Genomic DNA, 18,751 nt, shown 5'->3' with positions numbered 1-18,751 from the left:
GTTGGAATTATCCCTCAAGTACAGCCGGCCCAACATGGGACTTCAACCCATGATCCTAAGATTAAGACTTCCATTCTCTACCAACTGAGCTATCCATGAATAATGTTTATATATAGTGGACAGGCGAAGAATGGAAAGTTATTACTTTTTCTGTTTTGCATTTTAGAATATTCATTTAAACAACCTTAAAATATCAATGAATTCCCTTCTTCTCTTTCCATGGTTCATTTTGCATAACATAAATCCCTGCATATTTTATATAAACCAAACCATTCAGTATTCCATTATTACAGCCATCAGAACTTAGAATCAAAAATTATTTAAGCTTCTTAACTCCCCCCCCCACACACACACTTTCTCTCTCTCTTTCTCTTTCTCTCTTTTAATTCCTTTTTCTTTATCTCTTTTTCTCTCTCTTTCCTTTCTCTCCTCTCTCTTCTCTTTCTCGTTTATGCCTCTGGATTCATGTTTTAGTTTGAACCCCCCCCCCAAAAAAAATATATTTGTATCTTTGTATTTCTCTTTGTAAACTCAAATCAAATTTGTGTTTTTTTTAAAAAAAATAACAGAATTAGTGTAGTATAGTGGTTAGAGTACTGGACTTGGACCTGAAAAATGGGTTCAAAGCCCCACTCAGCCACAGAGCTCACTGGGTGACCTTGGGCCAGTCACTGCCTCTCAGCCTAACCTATCCCAAAGGGTTGTCTCGGGGATTAAATGTGGAAAGGGAGAAACATGTGTACCACGTTGAGCTCCTTTAAGATAAGGTGAGATATAAGTGCAATAAAATAGACGATAGACTAAATGAGCTCTTCTTACATTCTTCAGGGCACTCTTGTGGGCCTTCTCTTCTATTAGTGTGTCCTAGTGCTCTGAGCATCACCAAGCACCTTGGTCTAGTGCCCACCATGAATTCTCACAAGACCTCCGATATAATGCCACTGTGGTAATATGGGGGATTATAATGGCATCTAGAGTCCTCCATCCAACACTGGTCAGAGCACCACAAAAAGTTTCAGTCGAGGTCCATCTTAAGAGTTAGGGGTGAAGCTTCCCCAAAAATGGACCGCCAGCAGCTGCTCTAAGGTACCAGGTGCTGACTCTAGCCCTGATCCAAAGACTAAAATTGCCTAATTACACCAGCATCTTTAAGCTAAAGATGAAAATGTCAGCAGATCCCGTCATTGATTTCAAAGGCCTTCTGTAGTCTGGCTCTCAGATTCTGGTGTCACTTGAAAGCAGGAGAATTCTCCACAGGCAATAAACCTGCTTGGATCGCAACAAAATTCAATTTCTTGCCAAGAGTTCTTGCCAAGGGAACAGGAAATGAGTCAGCCATGAGTCAGGTATTTGTTGGCAGAGACCCGACGCAACACCAGGGGGTGCTGTAGTAGAAGCGTCTGGAGGGACAACGGGTTGTGGTGCTGCAAGCAGCAAAGGGATTTCAAGGTTGGGTCATTCTAGGGACAATGTTTCCTAATCTTTATTGCCTAAAGGCTTGTGTGACAAAAAGAGGAATTAGATTCACACCGTTGAAACAATCTGGGTGGCCTAAATATATACATGTATTGCCTCACAGGCAGGAATTTGCAAAGGGAACCGTTTCCACATCCGGGGCATGGAAAGAGACTGACAAAATCACACACACAGGTGTACCCGTGTCCCGTAACACTGCTGGAACCTGTAGAGACTGCAGTGGAATGAGAAAGAGCAGTTGGTGTGAGGTACAGACTTCATATTATTTTAGCTGTATGTTGGCATCAAACTGCCCTCAGCCAGCCCTCACCTGCCTGCTTTCTTATTTACACCCAGTCCAGGGACTAGTTGTCAACTTCCTCTTCCTTAATCCCACTGTTGTCATGATAGAAGCCCTTAGGGAGGAGGATGTGGGCAGAACTGGAATTACTTGGCCCTGCCTGTCATGGACTCTGGCCCCACCTATTGGGGGCCTCTGTGCCTTCCACCCTACCAGACCCAATAGGTGCCAGGTTCTACTGCTTAGCTTTGTAGCTGTGCCTTTAACTGGAAGATTTAGAATCCCCACCTCCCAAACAAAGGTTGTCAGTGTGCCCCCACTGCCACCAACATCTGGCTCTACCAAGGGACTTCATATTAGAAGTTTCTGCTTGGAGAGGAGTGCATTACTCTTTCTTTCTTTCTTTCTTTCTTTCTTTCTTTCTTTCTTTCTTTCTTTCTAATTTGTCCTGCACAATGGAGGCAACAGTATTGGATAAGGGGTGCTTTTTCCTCTGGAGGGAGAAAAACAACTGGCTTGGTGTGCACCTGATTGGAATGGTAAGGGAAAAGCCACCCCACCCCCCATTTTGATCAATTTTAGACCCCAAGTAGCTATTTTTCAAAACTAAATAAGTAAAAAAACAAGACATCACATGTAGTTTGCACTTCATAGTAATCTGGAATATAATATATACTTAAAGGTGTTGGTGGCAAGAAAAAACTATGCCAAAATCCAGGTGAGAGAACCCCAGGAGAGATTTAAAATCACAAAATATGCAGCACAGCAAAGTATGGAAATATAGGCCATTAGATCTTTAAAATATGCCCATCTAAGTTCCTGCCAAAACTCCCCTCTTCCCCTAGCAGAGAAAAAGACCACACGTTTGGGAAGTTAAAAACTGGTTTACTTACAAATTCTTCAAAGGTCAGTTTCGTGTGCTTTTCCATACAGCATTCACAAAACACAGGCAGAGAGACTTTGCACCTAATAGCCCCCGTTCTTCAATTGCTAATATCACAGTGAGAAGCCAAAGCAAATGTGCTCTGCTATCTTCATTAGAAATGGGGATATTACTGGTACCTCCTTTGCCAACCTAGTGCCCTCAAGATGCTACAACTCCCATCAACCCCACCTGGTAAGAGGGGGAGGATCAGTCTAGGTAATTGGAGCCCCTGGTGAGAGGCCTGGTTGCTTTAAAAGGCCCTACCCTCAAGAATGTGTTAGATTTGGAAACTCCCAGACTCTTTGCACCAGCTGCTGTGCTTAAGAAACCTATTGTTTTGACACTTCTGCAATTTAGCATGCCTTATATCGACTGCTGTTTATTTCCTGCACTTGCCTAGCATGTTTTGCACAACGGCTCTCTGTGCCCTTTTTAATCAGACTGCTCTGGAAACGTTTTATCTTATCTGACTCAGGTATGTTAGCAACTGATAAGCAACATTGTCAACCAATAACATCTCAATGCCTAATGCTGTGTCTGTTTTGTCGCAAATTTTTAGCACATTCTAGCGTAAGTGACGTTGGAAAGCGCTATTTTATTTGGAGCACTGTATTCTGTTCTACAATTCATTGATGCTATCCAGATTTGCAGGGCTGACTCAAAACTATTCTTTGCTGCCCTAGGCATAGCAATGCCAGAGAAATCTGTTGAAAACAGAAACATGAGCAGAAACTGCCAAGGTTTTCTTATTCATCCCAAGTCCAGAACAGAAACCAACCTATTGAACACAATCAGCACTTGCTGCTGTTGTTTTCAGTCTGCAAATGATACATAATTGATTACTCCCAAAATCTGCATTGTGTTTGCGTTGTAATGAATTGGGCAGAATAATGTAATGACAAAGTAACTGACACAAATAATTATGTAGGTGATGTATTTTTTCCACAGCAGATAGTGAGACAAATAATATGAGATCCAGCACCGAGGGCCTTCTGGAGGTTCCCTCCCTGCGAGAAGTGAGGTTAGAGGGAACCAGGCAGAGGGCCTTTTCAGTAGTGGCACCCTCCTTGTGGAACACCCTCCCATCAGATGTCAAGGAAATAAACAACTATCTGACTTTTAGAAGACATCTGAAGGCAGCTCTGTTTAGGGAAGTTTTTAATGTTTGAAGTTTTATCGTGTTTTTAATATTCTGTTGGGAGCCGCCCAGAGTGGCTGGGGGAACCCAGCCAGATGGGTGGGGTATAAATAATAAATATTATGTAATAATAATAATAATAACAACAACAACAACAACAACAACAACAACAACAACAACAACAACAACAATAAATCATCATCTTCAAGGGCAGCCTCATGCAGATCACACTGCAGTTCATCTAACCTGGAGGCTACCAGAATGTGGATCATTGTGCCCAGAAATAGCCACAGCTGAAGTTGGTGAAATGCACACTATATAACTGAGGCTGCCTGATTCTCTAGTCACAAAGCTGGATCTAAGATTGCGAGCCCGTTCTTTTGCAGGAGGAATGAAACGGCACCCCAAAGAGGTGGAACACGGTGGCTCTACCTCCATCCCTCTCACTTCTTCACCTTTCCGGCCCGGTGGCTAACCCCATTGCCAGAACTGTTTCCTCCCATCACTTACTCAACTCTTGTGAAACTTGTCAGTTCACTTCCTCTTGGGGGGTCCGTGGAAGCCATTAAGAAAGAAAGCGAGGCAACAAACAAACAGACCCACATTCACCACCTCCGCTAGTGGTGATATGCAAATATAGAAACGAGACGAGCTTCGGGGCACAGACGGCTGGAGAAGTCGGTGGCAGAGAGATTTCAAAGTCCAAAAGGGTAAGAGGGGCTGGCGGGTTCTTTGGAGAAGGACTGTAGGTCAATGGCAGAGGAGCTGCTTTGCATGCACAAAGTCCCATGTTCTATCCATTGGAATTTCTAGGTAGGGATAGGAGAGACAGCTCCCCCCATCCCCGAAACCCTGGAAAGAGGCTGCAAGTCAGTGGAGAGCCTGCTGAGCTAGATTGTCTGATTTAGTATAAGGCAGTGTTTCCTTTGGTGCCCCTGTAATGGGACAACAATCAAGAGTGAAAAGCAGGAGGTGTCCTTAACAGGGCATAATTTAAGCTAGGCAGAATTGCTGCAGCGGGAATTTACAGGGACCTTTCTCAATAGCAGGTGCGGTTCTGGAAGATGTGAAGCCATGACAAAAATGAAGGGTTCCTTTGACCATGTGTGGCATGCTTGTTATGATTGATTGATTGATTGATTGATTAGACTGTTTATTCCACCTTTTCTCCAAGTGCACAAAGGATGTGTGCAAGATATTCTCCCATCCTTATCTCCACAAGAACCCTGTGAGGTAGCACAGCCTGCTGAGACAAAGAGCTATAGTCACTCATGGCTATGTAGGGATCTGAAACACTTTACCACCACAACTCACTAGAATAGTTCTCCTTAGTCCTTTTTCAGCCCCCCCCCTTACATTGCCTTAAATAAAGTAGTGATTTGGGTGAGGGGTTGTAGGGACGAGCATGCTAGATCCCCCCCCCCTGGTTGTTTTCACCACCTGGAAAATTAATGAACCATAATTTTAACAAATTCATCTGCTGCTTAGTTGGACCAAAATGTATCTGACCAAAATATTTTAAATTTAATTGCTGTGGGTTTTCCCACTATTTTCAGTGGCTTAATCTGTGGTTTAATGAATTGACTAAGTATCTGAAGCCCTGTTTATAATCTGTACTGTGGCTTCAGTCCTATATACCCTAACCCCAGCAAACACTGGGTTGCATCCATACATTTAAAGCACATGATTTCACACACACACCTTGAACCCTGGGAACTGTAGTTTGTTAAGGGTGCTGGGAATTGTAGCTCTGTGTGAGGCCAAAACTACATTTCCCAGGAGTCCATCTGTTTTACATGGATGGTGTGGATTTGACCACTGACACATGCATCTGAGATGGGATGGTGGAGAAATTCATTTGTTTCCATTTAAAACCAAACTTACATAATTTTCATTTTCTGAAACAATATGCAGACTGAAACACAGTCATCCTCCAAAATTCACACCTCTCCAGATTTAGCAAGGTCATTATCCAGCCACATAATGTGTGCGTCGGTGTATGTGCTAGGATAAAATATGCCCATATTCATGAACCCAACACATATTGGGGAAAATTGCTTTGCAAAAATGTGAATATTAAGCAAGATTGAAAAATTCAGACAGGAATGCTGAAAATTTTTCAGGAGGACTTCCTTTGGGCGGGATAAAAATATATATTGTAAACTGACAAGGAAATGTGGCGAAGTGACCTTAAGACTAAAAAAAAAAATATGAGAAACTGGGAGAAACAAAAATTTACATATTCACTCATCACCCCTTTAAGTCATGAGGTTTCTCCTAATGTTCAACTGATATCTATCCTCCCAAACTTTAAGTACATGACAATCCAGCTCTAGCCTCTTCCATTAGCAGAGAACAACTTCTTCTTCGCACAGGTGGAAAGATCTGTCAGATTCTCCTCTCTCAGTTTCTCAGCCCCCCCCCAAAAAAACCCTCAAATCTGCTATTTCCTTTTACTAAGTCCTCATGAAAATTCTCCAGCATTTTAGTGTGAATTTGTCTCTAATAAACATGTTTGTAGGCAGTTTTGACTAATGCACTCATGTCTGCAAGCAAATTCTCCTGATGCACTTTTGTATCTTATTTTCATTAATATATTCATTCTTCTCCATACTTCCCCCCCAACGTACTGTATGCATTGTTGTGAATGTTCTTTGGTTGGAGAACTGCATGGTGCATTTTGTATAAGTGAGAATTCTGAAGGTTGGCTATGTTTTGCTTCTCATATTATTTCAGAAAGTGCCAATTCGATAAATTCAGATTTAAATGTGAACCAAATTGAATTTCCCTTTCATCCCTAGACCCTCAGGGATCTGGAGTACCATCCTCTCCCCTCTTAGTCTTTCCTCCTCCAGGCTAAATAAGCTCAGTTCTGTCACCCTTAACTCAGATAACTTTGTTTCCATTACCACTGACCATCTTCATTGCCCTCCTTTGAAGCTATTCCAATTTGTCTAACTCTTCCTTGATTCACCAGAACTAGACACAGCAGCTCTCTGTCTTCACCCATTTTTCTTGTTGTCTTCCTCTCAGGCCAGTCCTTGGAGAAGATTTGGCATGCTACTAAAGTCACATCCCTGTACTCCTAAATGGGTGAAATCTCATGCTCCCTTCCCTAGACTGTATTTGTTTGTTTGTGTTTGTGTTTTTATTATATTTCCCCTCCACCCTAAGGTCCCAGAGAGGGCTAATAACAATTAAAACAACTTATAGTGACAAAAATAGGGTGGGTCCTGAAATATACACATCTCAGCTGTCAAAATCCAGGGTAAAAACTAAGTCTACTAACTCTCAACCCTCCACTTTTAATTGAAGAGGCTGCTTTTAATTCAGAGGCTACTTTTCTTTTCTATAATATAATAATTTAATACTAATTTATTATTTATGGTATACCCTGCCCATCTGGCTGGGTTTCCCCAGCCACTCTGGGCAGCTCCCAACATAACACGATAAAACAGCAAACATTAAAAGCTTCCCTAAACAGGGCTGCCTTCAAATGTCTTCTAAACGTCAGATAGTTGTTCATTCTCTGGACATCTGATGGGAGGGTGTTCCACAGGGCAGGCACCACTACCAAGAAGGCCCTTTGCCTGTAGTAGTAGTAGTAGTAGTAGTAGTAGTAGTAATAATTACATGGAACTGACCATCAATATTATTGCTAGTCACTTGAAGTCCAACATTTTCATGTGCATTTTCACGCAAAGGAATAAACATGAGAAGATGGCAAAGGCCATCTGTGTATGCTTAGCGCACTCTTGTCACAGGGGCGGCAAGGCTTAGCCTTTCTATTTTTTTTTATTTTTTTTTAATTAAATATTTATTAGCATTTTCAAAAAACAAACAAGAACAAAAAATAAACAGAACAAAAGAAAAATACAAAAATACATAACAAAATTAAACAACAAAAGAAAAATAAAAACAACACATAAAGTTACTAATACTTATTGTTCTTAACCTTATTTCTCAGACTTCCTCACACCTCCCCTTCTTGTATTCCAATTTAAATTGTCAGTTCAGCAAGTCCTTAACTTATTTCTTTACCTTAACTTATACATTTATTCTAACATACCATTTTTTACTTTGCTTCTTTTTTCCATTTCCTCCATTTATTTTTAACAATCTTATTTTCAATTAATTTAAAAAAGAAGAAACCAATTTTACCTTATTAAAAACACACATCAATACTTATACCTCATTAACTGTTCTTAAACCTTTTTCCTAAAGTCGACCAAAATTTCCCTTCCACGATTTACCCAATTTCCTTACCACTAATTAAAAATAAAAAAGAAAACAAACTATCCTTATGTGCCCTTTGGATTCCCAACCTCCACCCACCCTTTTCCCGGTTCCAGTCCCCGACCAATGTCCATCAGTCTTTATGTTATTTATTTAGCCTGGAGACCTCACGTCTGAGGCCCTTTTATCTCTCTCAGTTCCTTTCTGCCGGTCTCTTTGATGGTCCTTAATGTTAAACCCCAAGTCTCGGAGGGGCTCCGGCCCAGCAGAATCCTTGTTGCTTCCAGCCAGTCTTCCATACTTAAAAGCAAAGCCTATGGGGGGCTCCAACTCTTAAGGCTTAGCCTTTCTAAAAGCAGGTTCTAGGTCACAAATAACCTGATTCAATTTCAGCTTTGACAGGTATCGTTTGGGGGTGAGGGAGGATGCCCTGAATTTTTGGTTCTTGCATGGAGAAACCACAAAGCCCACACATTCTGGAGAAAGAAGAACGGATGTGACAAGAACCACATGACGTGGCGTACCGTAACCCCAGGGAATTTGCATGCCATGAATACTACATTTTTCCTGCCAGCAAACAGCTAGAGAGCAGTCTTGACTCATAGAGCATTGGGACAGATAGACCCTAGAAACAGCATTCAACCAGTTTTTGAGTTCTGCTACAGGTGTTTGGTGTACGCTACGCTTCTCCTGGGTGGGCACCCTCAGGCATTGGGCCCAAATACAGCCCTCTAGGCCACACATCCTTCCCAGACACACACCACACCAATCTTGCTTCAAACCCTCATTGAGCCTTGGGCTCTGATAATGCCTTGTATTTGTCTGAATGTGTTTGTCTCATGCTATGTATCATGGAGTCCTTATCCAGGGATGCAGGTGGCACTGTGGTTTAAACCACTGAGCTTCTTGGGCTTGCCGATCAGAAGCTCGGCGGCTCGAATCCCTGCAAACGTGGTGAGCTCCTGTTGCTCTGTTCCAGCTACTGCCAACCTAGTAGTTCGAAAGTGCACCAGTGCTAGTAGATAAATAGGTAGCGCTGAGGCAGGAAGGTAAATGATGTTTCTGTGCACTCTGGTTTCTGTCATGGTGTCCCGTTGTGCCAGAAGCGGCTTAGTCATGCTGGCCACATGACCCGGAAAGCTGTCTGTGGACAAACTCCGGCTCCCTTGGCCTAAAAGCGAGATGAGCGCCGCAACCCCATAGTCGCCTTTGACTGAACTTAACTGTCCAGGAGTCCTTTACCTTTACCTTATTAAGGTAAACCCAACATATTTGTTGGAACATCGGTACTATGAGCAAAAAAACCATTATGGTGCAATTCAAATGTGATACAAATGTGATACATAGATATACAATCTATATCTATGTCTATTGTATTTATCTGTCTGTACACACAGACCGAGACACACCTACTGAGGTTCTAGCACTGATCAGAATGGGTGTTTGCACTTAATCTTTTATCTATGGGTTATCTATACCCAACAAGATCCCCCCCCCCAACTGCTTTTATCTTCCAAGAGGAAAAAGCATCACTGATGCAACATTTTTGCTCCATTGTTGCAGGGCAAACACAGAAAGGGAAATGGGAAATGATGGAGCTCCTCTCCAAGAAGAGTCTTGGTAGAGGGGCATGCACAAACACACCCCTATGCACTCCTGTGCGTACACACACACACTTCCCCCTTTCTCCCATCGCAAAACAGTTGCCCCACTGTTTATGTAAGAACTGCAAGGAAGTTGCTTCATGGGCTTTAAAGAAACTAGAAGTCTTTGTTCTTTTAGTCGAAGGGAGCATCGGACGTCACTGTCGATTCAGGTGGCACATCCTCTATGAAAGTCCATTGCTGCAGGACGGGGGCAGCAATCACGAAATATTTTGCTCCGCTAGATTTGAAGCCTGCCCCCTTGAAGCGAAGCTCAATGGCTTAAGAGTTTTGTGCCCCAAGTATAACAGAAAGAGAAGATCAACGGGCAATTCTATTACAGTGGTACCTCGGGTTACAAATGCTTCAGGTTACAGACACTTCAGGTTACAGACTCCACTAACCCAGAAATAGTGCCTCGGGTTAAGAACTTTGCTTCAGAATGAGAACAGATATTGTGCGGTGGCAGTGGGATGGCGGCAGCGGGAGGCCCCATTAGCTAAAGTGGTACCTCAGGTTAAGAATAGTTTCAGGTTAAGAACGGACCTTCAGAATGAATTAAGTTCTTAACCCGAGGTACCACTGTACTTATTTATTTCTCTGCATTGCATTTATATCTCATCTTTTCTTCAAGGAGCTCAAGGTAATATCCATGGTTCTTCCCTCCCCAACATTTAATACTCACAATGACCCTGTGAATTAGGTTAGGCTGAGGGGTGGTGCGCTTCATGCCTGAGAAACAGCTCTGGCCCACTCATGAGGCAAGGTGAAGCAACCGCCTCAGGCGGCAGCAGATCCCAGTGTAAATCTTTGTTCCCTGCTTGATCCTATTGTACAGCTTCACTCACACCTTCATCCCTGGCAGGGAGGGAATTTGCATTTTGTGGTTTGCCTTAGGTGCCAAAATATCTTCGGCTGTCCCTGCTGTGCAGGGATTTGAACACCTCGTCTCCCAGGTCCTAATCCGACACTCTAGTGACACCCCACTGGACAGCATCAAGCCTCCATCCCACAAGTCCCTGGCCTCCTTGGCTTGGCTGGCTGGCAGCAGGTGAAGTGCAAGGGCCCCCTTGGCTACTCTGATTAGCCTGCTAACACCCAGAGAATAAGGAAACAACTCTCCCTCCCCTGTGAACGCTGTATGAACTTGTGATGGAGAAGTCAGTATCAAAGAGTGAAACAGCTTAAGGAGAGGCAGCAAGCAACAGCAGCATCTGCAAGAGAGCTAGCAGAATGCCCCCCTGACTGGTCCCATGCTGGAAGAATATTATAATAATAATAGTTATTATTATTATTATTATTATTATTATTATTATTATTTATTTATTTATTTATTTATTTATACCCCGCCCATCTGGCTGGGTTTCCCCAGCCACTCTGGGCGGCTCCCAACAGAATATTAAAATACAATAGTCTATTAAACATTAAAAGATTCCCTAAACAGGGCTAAAAAACCTCAAGGAAGCTCCTGTTTAAATATCCTAGCTCTGAAGTATTGAGAGCTCCTGGTCAGTGTGCACACCACCAGGTTGGGTGAACCCAGTGGTCTGGCTCTGTCGAGGGGGATAACTTCTCAGGTTCCAGCCCAAACGCCACCAGTTCGGCCCATCAGCAAGCTGAAAGTTCATATTAAAAGCAATGCTCTGCAAGTAGAGAGCCACAACCAAATCAGATAGGGCTTCAGGCAAGCCTTTTAGCTTATCAGCAATTAGCACCTGGCGTCAAGAGCAAGTTCGGGAGCAGTGGGGGGAATCAGGCATGGGTGCGGTCATGCTCTGCAACCCTGTAGAAATGTTTTCTGCCTCAAGTGTTGTTTTGCTCAGTCTTTTTGGAGAGCAAACCAAACTGAGCCACTATCGCTACAGCAAGAAAGACTTGAACCTTTCCACTCATTGTGCATCCTTAACCAGCTTTGGGAACCGTGGAAAACAGACCTTGTCTGGTAACACTAGCATGTGCATGATTACATTTAGCAGCCACTTTGCACGAAAGGGAAAATAGTCTCAAAGCTGCTAGATGAGAAAAATGCTAATCAAGCTCTGGTCCAAGTTTGACTCGAGAATAAAATGTGTGCCCGCAGTCATAAAATTCTGCTGATGTTTCTCTCCCTTCTTCTTCCCTACACAGTTCCTCCACTGCTGTCTGCCACCCAAGAGGACCATGAGCGCTTCCAACATCACCCAGAATGCAACATCAGCGCTATCGCCCTTGCCAGGCGCGGTAGTTGGCCTAACTGTGCTCTCTCTCGCCTTCATTCTGGGCTTCCCTGGCAATGCTTTTGTGGTTTGGAGCGCAGGCTGTGTTGTCCGCAAGCGTACGGTCACGTGCCTCCTCATCCTTCACCTGGCCATAGCTGACTTGGCAGTGCTGCTCACGGCGCCCGTATTCCTGCGATTTCTAAGCGCTGGGAACTGGGAACTCGGCAAGGCGGTCTGCAAAGCCTGCCATTACATCTGTGGGGTCAGCATGTACGGCAGCGTGTTTCTCATCGCCCTCATGAGCTTGGACCGCTGCTTAGCTATCTCCAAGCCCTTCATCTCACAGAAGATACGCACCAAACGTACCACATGGCTTCTGGTTTTGGCAATTTGGGTGGCTGCTGTTTTCTTGGCCATCCCTGTACTTTTCTACAGAAAGGTGATTTTTTGGGAAAATAGGTATATTTGTTTAATCCTTCACCCCACAACCAATCATTTGATCTTCCACAATCTCTTCGAAACCATCACTGGGTTTGTGGTGCCTTTTGCTGCCGTGCTCTACAGCTATGGAACCATTGGCCTACGGCTGAAAGAGACCCGTTTCCGTCGGAAACGCCGTACAAACCACCTCATTGGACTTATTGTGCTGGCCTTTGCTATTTTCTGGCTCCCTTATCACACGGTGAACCTTCTGGATGTGGCTGCTGTGTGGAGCGGCTCTGAAAATGTAAAAGAAGCCGCTAAGATGGCTAGGCCGACCTTGGTGGCTCTCGCCTTCTTCAGCAGTAGCGTCAACCCCATCCTTTACGCCTTCAGCGGCAGCTCTTTCATTCGGTCAGCCGGCTTTGGATTCATGGCCAAACTCTTTGAAGGAACTGCCTCAGAAGTGTCCAGCTACAGGCGTGGTACCAGTCGGGACCATCAGTACCAGGCAGACGCCAAGTTGGCCACCTTAAATAATGTGAGTCCCGAGTCTATGACCATGTCTACTAACCCAGTGGAGAATGGATCATCTCGAGAACATGAAGATACTTTTAAACCTCTCAAGTCACCTTGAAAGCCTACTGTTTTGTGGAGTGGCGTGGATTCTGTGCATGCACAAATGGATTGTCTGACCCATCGTGGTTTCATATTGCGTGCTAGAAATGGCCTCTCTTTCCATCCCTCCCCCACCCCGTTACCCTTTATCTGAGATACGCAGGTCCCACACATCTGTAATCTGCTGTATGGCATGAAGATTTCATTTGGAGGCACACAGCTGTCGTATTGAGATTTCCCTCAAAGCGCTCGCTCTCAGGCCTAGCAACCAGCTTCCTCAAAATATTGCGCACCCAGCACCTCAAAACTGTGACGCCCTAACTGAAAATGCATTACAGAAACTACATAGAGCTTTTTGATTATTCAGTACAAACATTTAGGCACCATAAATGGACACTGTTTGGTTAAAAAGCAAGGTCCACAGGTAGCCAAAGAGAGGGCATTGAACATATGGAGTGTCTCACATACCACATTAGCCCACCTAAGCATCTAAGGGTTGTAGCTATACTCTAAGTTAGAGTAGACCCACTGAAACACAGGTGCCTTAATTAGCCATGCTCGTTTATTTCAACGAGTCTACTCTGAATATGACTCAAATTGGTCACAAACCCGAATTGCTGTATTGGCACTTCCTCTCTCTTTGTGCATGCTGAAACCTGGCCTCCAATATTTTAAAAGTTTTTCTTACCTCACAAAATATGCTTCAGTTTTTCTATCTCATCCTCAGGGTGCTTTAGAATTTGATTTCAGTGGGTATATGACGGGTCAAGCTTACCTTAGCAGTGAAAGGTGAAAAGATGTATTTGTGGGTAGTATTAACTAAGCTTTACTAAGAACAGACCCATTAAAATTAATGGACCTAAATTAGGCATATTCATTAATTCCAGTGAGTCTATGCTGAATAAAAATTAGGTTTGTTTGATTTACTTCAATAAAAGCTTTTTTAAAATCATCATCATCAATTCAATAGGCATAATAGAGGTACAAAAAAATCAGTGCAGTACATCCGATGGAGACTTATTATTTCAAACTTGCCATATTTCCAAAAGTGAAAATTCGGACACAAAAGTTGTTTCCCTGTACATTTCAGCTGCTTTGCAAAAATTTCACCCAGACGCCATTTTTGAAAGACAAATCCCAGCTATGTCTGGGAAATATCGGGTGTATAGCAGCCCCAGAAAATACTCAAGACCATTAGGAAAACCAGTTTTCCCATTGTACCACGGAGAGGGAGTCCTATGTGCCTGTATTTGTTGTGTATAAGGCGAAATCAGGGGACTGGGAGTTTGCACTGCCCTGACTGTCTCACTTCCTCCCTGTTTTCCTTCCTCATAAGCAACAGTGATGCACCTGCCCAGAATTATGCATAGTTCCACCTGGTGAGCCACTTCTGCTTTGCACATTTAGAGGAAAGCCTAGCTGAGGACATCACAAGGCTTTCAGGAAACGCTGGCATCTGGGAAGGTTATAGATTGCAGATCACCAGAGAGTGGATTTCTAGAATGAAAGCAGGGACATTCACAAGCAGCCCTCCGTCCCTTTGAAGTAGGGATGGATGGAACCATTAATTTCGGGTCTGTTTTCAGTTTTACATGTGCTAATTCATAAATCCTTTCTATGCTGCATCTGCATCAATCGGCATTAAAAAAAGCAACCAGTCTGTATGGAAATCTGTATTTAAATACACACTTAAATATGATTATATAAAAAAATACATATTTAAATACATATTTTATCTCAATGTACACACTGTTGAACACATTTTATAATAAAATATGTATTTTAAAACATGTTTCGGTGGGCTTTTTGCTATCTGTGTCGCAAAATTTGGAGAGGTGCAAATTCTGACAAATAAGTATTTGTATATCCATATTATTAATCTGTGAGGAAAGGTGGTGGTCAGTTCACTTAAATGCATGGAATGAACAAATTCCTCATCTATCCCTTATTGAAAGAAAGGTACACGCAACAAAAACTTGTGCTACAACTAGGACAATTTCACAAAAATGCGATCCCTACATTGAAAAGGTGGCAATAGAGTCTTGGAAAAGTCAAGCCCTTTCCAGGCCTCTCAGAGGCAAGGAAGACTCCACCCCAGGGCCGTAGCTAGGGGGTGGCGAGGAAGGCACCTGCCAGGGGCACAGGCAGGGGGGCGCAAAATCGGCTAAGAAATATAATTAAGTATTGGATTTTCTGTGAAAGAATTCATTACAAGGTGAAGTATGGAAGGAATTGAATGGGTGGAGGGGGGAGTTAGAGGAGAGGCTGAAAGGAGAGCTAATTTGTCTGTGTCTAGGGGGCACAATCTAGACCGTTCTGCCAGGGGCGCAAGTTCACCTAGCTACGGCTCTGCTGTACTCCAGCAGACTTTCGTTCTATTATTCCTCTTAGCATGTTCAGCTTATCTCGGCGTACTCTAGGATTCTCCAGCCCTACTGTTTGGGAATTCAATAGTGGCAGGCAGGATCAAAAATTAACACCAGGACAAAAGTTTAGAACTTTGAAAGTGTCAGTGTTTTCTTTATTCTTTTAAAAGAGCAGAATAAAGCCAACGAAACACTTAAGAGACACCGTTATTTACAAATAAAATATATACCACACTGTTTATTTATGCAAGAATTTAAATAGGTCGGCTCTGATTCCACTTGCACCTCTTCCTCCTTGCAAGCAGAAAGGGAGCAGCTCATCCCTTGAAAAGGCACCTGATGGCCTGACGAGTCATCACTGGATTTTGGAAGTCCAGCCCACAATCGCTTGCAACCTCACAGAGGATTTTCAGCCATGCCTTTGGACTTGCAAGATATTCCGGTTTTGGTCAGATCCTGGGGAACAGGATTCACACAGGGGGCGTGGGATGTTTCACAGCTTGAGGAGCACTTTCCTTTGTGGGTAACCTTCATTGGAGGGGCACCTAACAGTGGGCAGGGCCAGGAGCAAAAGTGAGTGGAGCAATGGGTGAGACTCTTGCTCTAAATTCCCTTTATCCCCTAAATCTCTCCTTCCTCTATCCATGAAGCAAGAGACCTGGTCACAGTTCAATGGCATATTCCAGCCAGGCAAAACCATTCAAAGGTGTGGAGCAGGAACCAGTGAGGGGTGTGGCCTGCACAGAGGGGTGTAGCCCAAGGAAAGTCCCAAGGGCTGGATGTACAGACCTGAAGGGCAACATCTGGCCTGTGGACAAGACGTATCCCCACCTGATTCAGACATGCTGCTTCCAGTGCGAGATGCGGTGCATACTATAAAGGGTTCCCATTTGGTGGAAAGCATGGTCGAAGTGTCAACTCATTAACTAGTAAAGTGACTGGAGAGGAGAGCTGAATTAGGCCCCCTCTGAGATATTTGGCAACAGCTGTGTCCCAGGTCTCAGGTCTAAGGCCTTAAACTGTGTACTGTATGCTTCCCTTCCCACAAAATCAAAACTAATCATGGGTGAGAATCCATTCCTTGAATGAAAAGGGGGAAGCTGTTCCCCGACATGATGTCGCTTTCAAACCCTGCAGCACCTGCACGTGGAAAAGAGGGTAAAGGTACGTGCCACATTCAGGAGAGGAAGAGGGCAGAGCAGGGCAGAAGAGAAACTGGCCTAGAAAGAAACTGGGGAAATACTGGTTTCTTGTGTGACAACCTAAAGGAACCAGTTGAGTGATGGGGGCAATGCTCAACCAGCCTCACCCCTTGTCTACAATAGACGACTACAACCCAGTAGTGGGACCATAGTCCTAGCTGTATCCCCCCAGTTTCCCCAAATTACTTCCCTCTCTGTTTGTTTAAGGTATGCCTGTTCGGACAGCCATCTGCCAGTCTGTGTCCAGCTTGGCTGAAACAGCCTCTCAGGCCAAATGGGGAGGTCTGGTGGGTCTGATTAGGCCCCTAGGATGAAAGCTCCCCACTGCTGATACAGGACATGCCTGTTCAGACATCTCCCAAACCACACCCAGTCCCTGCCAAACCCCATGGTTTCAAGAAGCCACACTGTGATTGGCCCCTGCTTAACAGACTGGGTGGGGATTAAGCACCATCATAAAATGACTGGACACCATGTTTTGGGCTTGGGAGCTGAGTTGAGCTTAGTTTAGTTTAGCAGCCTTCCTAAAGGAGGGTTGAAGGTATTCCTTAGACCACTGGTTTAGATCAAGCAGCTGGACTGAAGGTTCCTCAAATAAGGTTTGGGAACTTGATTGCGGAGTTGCTGTCTTCCTTCTGTGAAGTGGGATAAAGCCCAACTTGGCCATTTGAGGGGCCCTTAAAGAGTTCTAGGTGAGTCAACAGCAAGGTTTGTCTTTGTCACAGCAGGAAAACATGGAGGTGTATTGGTCATTGATTGCAGAGGTAGGATTTTGGTTTTGTTTGTTTTTTTCAAAAGGGGCAAATGTACTTCAGCAACTTTCTCCAGCTCACAGTAGTTTTACATATGTGGTGTGTCCTTGGGGTCTTTCCCCAGCCCCCAGGGTTCAATCTTCCTCCGACAGCCAGTCCATTTATGACACACATAGTTTGTGAGAGCCCATGAACCCCAAGCATGGAGCACAAAGACTTGCGGGAAATCCAGTGCTAGAGAGGTCAGTTAGAGTTAAGCCTCCTGCTGCCCCCAAGTGGCTGGAAGAAGCACCTGCAGCTGTCTCTAGGGAATCCCAGCCCCCCCCCCAAAAAAAATCCGGTGCTTGTCACAGTTTCGTTCCCAGAAACTCAGCTCAGCATAGGTGCTTGGGGGCCAGGCCGGGTCGTGTCTGTACAGACGAAGTATGTTCGAAGTTCACCTTTGCCTTTCACCTTTATAACCCCACGAAGGGAGCAAGTGTAACCCAGTGTCTCCAAGGCCTTGGCTGTTTCTTCTGTGACCTGTGTGGAAAGAAGAGAGGAGGAAACCATTAAAGAGAATGGTCTGGTTGCAAAACATACAGAAATCTGGTCAAAACTTGGTTGCTTTTGGTTGGGTTAGGTGAAAATGGCCACAACGAAAATACTCCCCTAATTTTTATTTTGTTCATTGGGAGGCCTTTACTAGTAGATGTCATAATTCCGAACCCATGACAGGTTATGATTCCAGTGTACGTTGCTCCCTCACACCTCTCCAGTTAAGGTGCATATACTAAAAGATGAACCTTTTTCCTGCTGCTTGGTTCCCAGGGATTGGTATGCAAAGTCACACTGGTTTTGAATATGGAGGTTTCATTTTGCTGGGGTAGGTGGGGACTGGATATTTGCTGGTGAGCCAAATCTTTCTCCCAACAGGTGTGTGTCAGGAACTGGACATCAGAGGGGGAATAGTGGAGACCGCCTCCCCCTCCTCCTCCTGAACCTTCCAGAGAAGAGGGAGACAGTGTAGATTTACAACAGTGGTTTCAGGTCAGCTCAGACATAGATGAAGAGAGTAGTTGAGAGATAATGGGAGAAGAAGAAGAGGGAGAGACAGAGACAGAGCAGCTGGCTGACACATTATCACTGGAGAACATTCCAGACCCCCCCCCTCCCAGAACCCGGCAAGTACATTTCCGAGTACAATTCAAAGTGTTGGTGCTGACCTTTAAAGCCCTAAATGGCTTTGGCCCAGTATACCTGAATGAGTGTCTCCACCCCCATCATTCTGCCCGGACACTGAGGTTCAGCGCCGAGTGCCTTCTGGTGGTTCCCTCACTGCAATAAGTAAGGTTACAGGGAACCAGGCAGAGGGCCTTCTCGGTAGTGGCCCCTGCCCTGTGGAACACCCTCCCACCAGATGTCAAGGAAATGAACAACTATCTGACTTTTAGAAGACATCTGAAGGCAGCCCTGTTTAGGGAAGTTTTTAATGTTTAATGTTTTATCATGTTTTTA

General features: G+C 44.2%; 2 protein-coding genes across 5 annotated transcripts in view; one reads left to right on the top strand and one right to left on the bottom strand.

Moving 5' to 3' along the window:
* The first annotated feature begins 4,247 nt into the window (after positions 1–4,247).
* LTB4R (leukotriene B4 receptor) lies at positions 4,248–14,726 on the top strand. The gene is made up of 2 exons (XM_053361469.1): positions 4,248–4,529; positions 11,826–14,726. Exon 2 carries the CDS (start codon positions 11,859–11,861, stop codon positions 12,951–12,953), a length of 1,095 nt encoding a protein of 364 aa, XP_053217444.1. The 5' UTR covers positions 4,248–4,529; positions 11,826–11,858; the 3' UTR covers positions 12,954–14,726.
* A 1,434-nt stretch (positions 14,727–16,160) lies between these two features.
* Positions 16,161–18,751, bottom strand: part of ADCY4 (adenylate cyclase 4) — a 67,112-nt gene continuing 64,521 nt past the window's right edge. For all 4 annotated transcript variants that reach the window (XM_053361457.1, XM_053361455.1, XM_053361458.1 and 1 more), the window contains exon 26: positions 16,161–17,776. In XM_053361457.1, coding sequence (XP_053217432.1) covers positions 17,624–17,776 — 153 coding nt within the window. In that variant the 3' untranslated portion in view covers positions 16,161–17,623. The remainder of the gene's footprint in view (positions 17,777–18,751) is intronic.

This window comes from Podarcis raffonei, chromosome 13 (assembly GCF_027172205.1).
Source record: "Podarcis raffonei isolate rPodRaf1 chromosome 13, rPodRaf1.pri, whole genome shotgun sequence".
In the NCBI taxonomy this organism is placed as follows: domain Eukaryota; kingdom Metazoa; phylum Chordata; class Lepidosauria; order Squamata; family Lacertidae; genus Podarcis; species Podarcis raffonei.
The sequence above is the reverse complement of the archived record's forward strand: the minus strand, read 5'-3'. Positions and strand labels throughout refer to the sequence as shown.

What these genes read in the sequence shown, in the direction of transcription:
- LTB4R (XM_053361469.1), top strand. Translation starts at nt 11,859, where the DNA reads ATGAGCGCTTCCAACATCACCCAGAATGCAACATCAGCGCTATCGCCC.